This window comes from Aptenodytes forsteri, unplaced genomic scaffold, assembly GCF_000699145.1.
Source record: "Aptenodytes forsteri isolate BGI_AS27 unplaced genomic scaffold, ASM69914v1 Scaffold35, whole genome shotgun sequence".
Lineage (NCBI taxonomy): Eukaryota > Metazoa > Chordata > Aves > Sphenisciformes > Spheniscidae > Aptenodytes > Aptenodytes forsteri.
In genome coordinates this window covers 1,708,531-1,714,645 of record NW_008795334.1, presented here as the reverse complement: position 1 = coordinate 1,714,645, position 6,115 = coordinate 1,708,531, and the positions used below count along the sequence as shown (strand labels likewise).

The following is a 6,115-nucleotide window of genomic DNA, read 5'->3' as shown; positions in this document are numbered from 1 at the left end:
TCCCGGCCTGCGCAATGCTCCTGCTGTTCCCCCTCACCGAGCAGGTAGGCGGTGGGTGGTGCCCCCCGCGGGGTGGGGGCGCTCCCGGGGGGGCGGCTGTTGTGTCCCTCCTGGACTGTCCTCCTTCGCAGGTCCTCTGGGCTGCAGCCCTGGAGGCAATGGCTGGGTTCAGGTGCCGAGCCTGCGGCTGCCCCTGGTGCTGTGTGACAGCTGATGACGTACAGGGTTTCTGCTGTCACCCCGGGTAGGCCAACTAGGCCATGTCTGGTCCAAATGCCCCTGGAATAAAAAGCAGGCTGTTGTCAGCAGCAATGTCTATACCCGCTGGCTGCTGTCAGGAGCGTGCCTGTGTCATCTCTCCAAGCATCGGATGGTTGGGAGTGGGTTTGGCTTGCACTGGGACTGTAGGTGGCTGGTGGGGTGGTGGGTAGTATGTGCTGGGTGCTTGGCCCCAGCCTCCAAATAGCCTGAACTAAAATGCACTGGGCAACAAAACAAGGCCTTTTATTCTAGTTCTTCTCTTACACTTTGCTTTGTGTATCGCACTGAGGAAAAAACGTTAGCCATCTTGGGTGTGAGGAATAGCGATTCTGTTACCATGCTGAATCATTGCATCTGGAGAGGCGTAATTTACTTCTGTATGATTAATATTTTTAGTCCAATTGATGCTAAGGCAGTAGATGAGGAGATGGACTTTGAAATAAAGTATATTTAACAGGTTCTTCAAAGGAAGGATTATAGCTTGTCAGTAGTGATGGGTGGTTTTACACTTGTCTATATGTTATTCTGATGGGGAGAGGTTCGTGAAGCAAAGTAACCTAAAGGTACAAAGGCAAGCTATTGCAGAGACATGCTAAGTAGTCTCATTAAATGAACCAAAACAATTGAGAGAAGATATAAAAGAGCCTACCATTACATGATTTCTCATCCCAAGCTATTTCCAGTGTACAGAACAGATGGAGAGGCTAAGAACAGTGCTTTTGGATAGGACTGAGTCATGCAGGTAGTCCATTAAGACTTGGCCTGCATCCAGTATAGACATATGATGCTTTACTGGACCTATGCCACAAAGATGACTTCCTGGGTAAATCTTTGTCCAATCCTAGTATTGATTCTCCTGCACAACTCATTTGTCTAGTAGTTTGCACAATAAAAATATCACTGTGGTGAAATGCTTAAGACACTTATATGTTTACAGCATGAGAACTTCAGGAAACAACAGACTGAGAAAATAAAGGACCAAGAAATCAGTTCCAAAGTGTATTTCCTGAAGCAGACAGTCAGTAATTCCTGCGGGACAATTGGTCTGATACATGCAGTTGCTAATAACAAAGGCAAACTGAAGCTTGGTGAGTATGCGTGTTCTGAAGTGCTTGAATTTCCATTCTCCTATAGCCGAAGCTATGGGAGACACCTGGGGCTTTCATGCAAGCCAAGTTAAGGCATGCAGTACTGCTTCACTTGGTAAGTGGGTCTTTCAGCTCTTGGGAGAGGGGTGTGTGGTCTTGCTTACTGCCTGAATCACAGGAGGGAATGTACTTTGACTCCTGTCTGGTAGCTGCAGAGGTATCATCCTAGTGAGCAATGCAAGAGGAAAAGGGCACATAGTAGGACTGGCCAAAGTATATTTGTAATTAGGAAGTATCATGTTCAGAAGTAGCTGTTGACATTGGTGTTGATGATGTCAACTGAAGAGATAAAGTTCTTCATGCCACTTACGTCTAATGTAAACAGACTTGTTCAGGGTAGCCTGTAAATCAGTCTAAAACATGTTTTTGTCTTGCTGGGAAAGTAGTATAGGATGATAAGGGTCTGTAAGTAGACTTTTCCTGCAGAGGTAATAGTTTTGATGGTTCTTTTCCTATAGAAAAGGATATAAAACTGGCAACTGGTGGCTGGAAACTCCTAGGAAACAGGATGGCAAGTTCTTGTTAAAAAAGGGCTGTCACTGAGTCCAGGAAATACTTTATTGTTCAAAGACTAGAGATCTGCAAAATACAACTTCTTATTATTCCAAGAGAACTTGAACCCTTTGGGTGACGTGGGATTCCTTCTTAAATAAAGGAAAATACATATGGAAGGCTAAATGGGAGTAGCTTTGCTTTACTCTTCTTGAGAGGATTTTCTGAAATAGCACACTCTTGATGAGTGAAATGAATGCTGCATGTAAGACCAAACTCAATGCTGGTGGCTGGAAACTCCTAGGAAACAGGATGGCAAGTTCTTGTTAAAAAAGGGCTGTCACTGAGTCCAGGAAATACTTTATTGTTCAAAGACTAGAGATCTGCAAAATACAACTTCTTATTATTCCAAGAGAACTTGAACCCTTTGGGTGACGTGGGATTCCTTCTTAAATAAAGGAAAATACATATGGAAGGCTAAATGGGAGTAGCTTTGCTTTACTCTTCTTGAGAGGATTTTCTGAAATAGCACACTCTTGAGTGAAATGAATGCTGCATGTAAGAGCAGAACTCAATGCATCTTAGTACTGCACTACTAATTTATGTTCTGGAAAACCAAAGTAAGCCTAGCATGACAAGGGCTGTGTTCATTTCAAGGCAGGGAGACAACTTAATTTCATCTACCCATATTCTGTTAGTTGATACTTAAGTGTTCTCACAGCTGGCACCTCTCTTGAATTTCTTTAAAATAGGACTGAACACCTCTGCCAAATCTGCAAGGGGGAGAATCAGAAAAGCTAAATCCCATTTGAAAGTGAGTTCTAAGACAAGCATCCAGAGTACCCTGAAGCACTTGAACTCTGGCTGTTTGTGTAGATTGTTGTTAATAGCTTCTGAATAACAAGCTTACTTCAAGTGGCAGTTAGAATATGCTTATGCTGGAGATAGTTCCAAGCTGAATGCAATGACTCCTAGTTAGTGCAACAAGCATTGATTACTCTGGGCTGCATCTGAACTGTAACTGATGCTCTACCTATACTGAATAAAATCTTTGATCTTGTGCAGATGAGGGGTCTGCCCTGAAGAAGTTTCTTGATGAAACAGCTGATCTGTCTCCTGAAGAGAGAGCTAAGCATTTTGCAAATAATAAGGTATATGAACTACGCAAACTGCTGACAGCTATCGGCACTTAAGGATGTAGTAACTTGTATCTTGCTTTCTCTTAAGGCTATACAGGAAGTCCACAATTCGGTTGCACAAGAAGGACAATGCCGGGTAAGATACACGTAAAATCTTGGGAGAAGGGGTTGATGAAGGTGATAGAGCAAAACAATTTTTTGTCTGGCAGGTAGCTGTTACAGCTCATGAGGAAAGAGAAATGAGTGACTCATGGGTGAATGCTTGTGTAGGGTTTCTTCCTCAAATGTGGATTGAAAATTTGGGTTCACACCCAGTCTGAAAATGCGACTGTACATGAGGATTTTTGGCTCTTGACCTTGTAGAGGTCTCGCAGAGACCTCTTCAGCTGAACTTTGTAGTCCTTTGCTGTTGCTTTGTTATTGAGATCTCTGTCCTGTAGTCACAAGTAGGGTTCACAGTACTAAGCTTTTTTCAATCTAACAAATGTATCTAATGGTCTCTCCTAAGGTTGAGGACAACAGTGTGAACTTCCACTTCATTCTGTTTGTCAATGTGGATGGACATCTGTATGAATTGGGTAAGGTCCTGAGAACTCTGGAGTTGGACTGGGCCTACTTTACACTGTACAGCAGCACTGTGGGCTCAGGCTAGATACTTGGAGCTAGTTACGCTGTTTACTGAGGCTCTCAAAGCCAATACATAGTTTGTACCTTCACTTGAAGATGTTAACTGAAGATGGGTTGCACTGAAGGCCTAGGCCCTCTTGTAAAGCATGTCATCTCCTGTAGAGCTGGGAATACTTAGTCCCCTTCTCGCTCAAGCTATGTATTGACAATTATTCTGACCTCCCAAGTATCTTCATGTGTGTACTTGTTTCTTGGGTCCACTATGCTCAGTTCTGCTAATTCAGAAGTAATATTAAGTACACCGAGTGATTGGACTTTCTTTCACAGATGGGCGTATGCCATTTCCTGTAAACCATGGCACAAGCTCAGATGACTTGCTATTGAAGGTAGGACTTCTCCCTAGCTGCTTTTTTCTGTGAAAACGGCTTATAAAAGGGTGAGAGGCATGCATTCAGTATATAGTGGCTGTACCTACTTGCTGTACAAGGTGGTCCTTCTTATACCACGGTAACGAGGGAGTGTTGTGCCACAGAGCTAGATATCTGTTAAGCGTATTAGCTGGTCCTATGAGACCTTGTAACTTAGTTGGTGGGACCCAGAGAGGAGCTGCAAAGACTTGGTCTCTAACAGCAAGTGTATTCTGATAGTCTAAACAGCATTTTTCTTATCTTCCAAGGATTCTGCTAAGATCTGCAGACAATTTACAGAACGTGAAAAAGGGGAAGTTCGTTTTTCTGCTGTGGCTTTCTGCAAGTCTGCCTGAGACTCTGAAGAGATGCAAGGAAAGCAGTCTAATAGCACACCAGTAAATGCAGTCTAAACTCCAGCGCTTCAATACCTGTTAAACACAGCTGTTCTGGTAACTTAAATTGTTTCCACCTTTTGCTATACACAGGAGCAACATCAGCTGAGCTTACGCTAAAGGATGAGCTCAAGTTTTAATGTGAACAGTTCAGACATATCGGATGTCTTTAGACTCTTTTTTCACATGTTAAGTAGAAAATGCTTAACAGGGCTTGTTTAATCTGTGTCATGTTAATTGAGCTGTTGGTTGATATTTCCTTGTCCTTAATGAGAATAAAATGTTCTGCTGGAAGACTAAATGGACTAAAGTGATCACTAACTTTCTCTAAAAGGAGTTACATGTGGCATCCTCTATAAACCCTGTTTTCAAAGGACCCTTGAAGCTCTCCTCTGAGTGAAAAGTTAATGTCAGCCTCAGGTTAGCAAACAATTGCTTTTTCTAGTCTCCTGAAGGCCTCCAAGGATGGAGAGATGCACCGTTGTCTGCATAGCATGTTCCAGTGCTGCACTACCCTTCTGGTAAAGCTTTTCCTAATGTCCAGTCTGAAACTCTTAAGCAGCAATTTGCCACCCTGAATACATTTAGTTAGAGGGTTAAGGTGTGATAAACACTGAAATGTAAACTTGAAGCTGTCTGCTTTTAAACAGGGGCTGTATGTATTAATGACACAAGCAACAGAATACCCACTGAATTGGTTGGTGGTGTTTTTCCTTACAGGAGACAGTATTAGAACAGGTTTTTTCCCTACCTGTGGTTAAAAGCAATCTGCTGGCTAATGCTGAACACAGTCCTTGGCTAGCTGGTGTGTGCTTATTAACTTGTGATTGTGCTAGGAAGGCCTTGAAAGAGGCTATACTACCTGTCCCTTCCAAAATGACCTAAAAATGGAGAAACCCACAGTACATGAATTTTTAATAGCAGGATGAAATTTTGGGTTCAAGGGGAAGAAAGATACTTGATACGTATTACATATTCCTTGGCCTCAACTCCGTGACCTGTGGAAACTATTCTTACCTGGATTTAGCTGCTGTTTATCTGCAGCTCCTTGCTGATACCTCGGGTAGCTGTAAGAAGGGATAAAACACCCTTCAAGTCGGGCCTTTTTTCTAATGCATTGTGTCCCAGTCTGTGCCTGCCAGCCATGTTGTATGGTGCTGCGTAACTTCAGTTCTTAGGTGGTCGCTGGTGCTCTCTCTATGCTCCAAACTGTTCCTGGCTTCTAGGCTTTTTTGAAGGGTAATTGAAATACAAGCTTTGATTAAAGCCATGTGTGGTCTGAAGGTGTTTGGTGTTGGGCCTTGTTACTGCTCATATAATTACCTGATAGCTGAAGCTAGCAGGGGATTGTTACACATTTTAATTCAAATTCTGAGGATTAGCTAAAGCTCAGAGTACTTCAATTCTGAACATAAGTCTCTTTCAGTTTCTGTTAGCAGGGAGGCGAAAGCTATCTGCCAAGAAAAGGTCTCTGTCGCTCGCTGTTCTCTACAACAGCATCTTATTCTGCCTGTTAGTGGATGTTGTCGCAGGGTGGAGGGAGGCCTCCTGGGGCACCTCCGCTGCAGCCTCCTGCTCCAGCGCAGGCTCAGAGCCATGCCTGCGGCTCAGGCTGCTTAGCAACAGAGCCTGCAAGAGAAGAGGAA

At 43.4% G+C, this 6,115-nt stretch overlaps 1 protein-coding gene across 1 annotated transcript; it reads left to right on the top strand.

The window, feature by feature from the left end:
- The first annotated feature begins 6 nt into the window (after positions 1-6).
- On the top strand, positions 7-4,770 carry UCHL1 (ubiquitin C-terminal hydrolase L1). The gene is made up of 7 exons (XM_009280168.2): positions 7-44; positions 1,199-1,349; positions 2,967-3,052; positions 3,129-3,176; positions 3,549-3,618; positions 3,995-4,053; positions 4,344-4,770. The coding sequence occupies exons 1-7, from the start codon at positions 15-17 to the stop codon at positions 4,428-4,430; spliced, it is 531 nt and encodes a 176-aa protein (XP_009278443.2). The 5' UTR covers positions 7-14; the 3' UTR covers positions 4,431-4,770.
- The last annotated feature ends 1,345 nt before the right edge of the window (positions 4,771-6,115 follow it).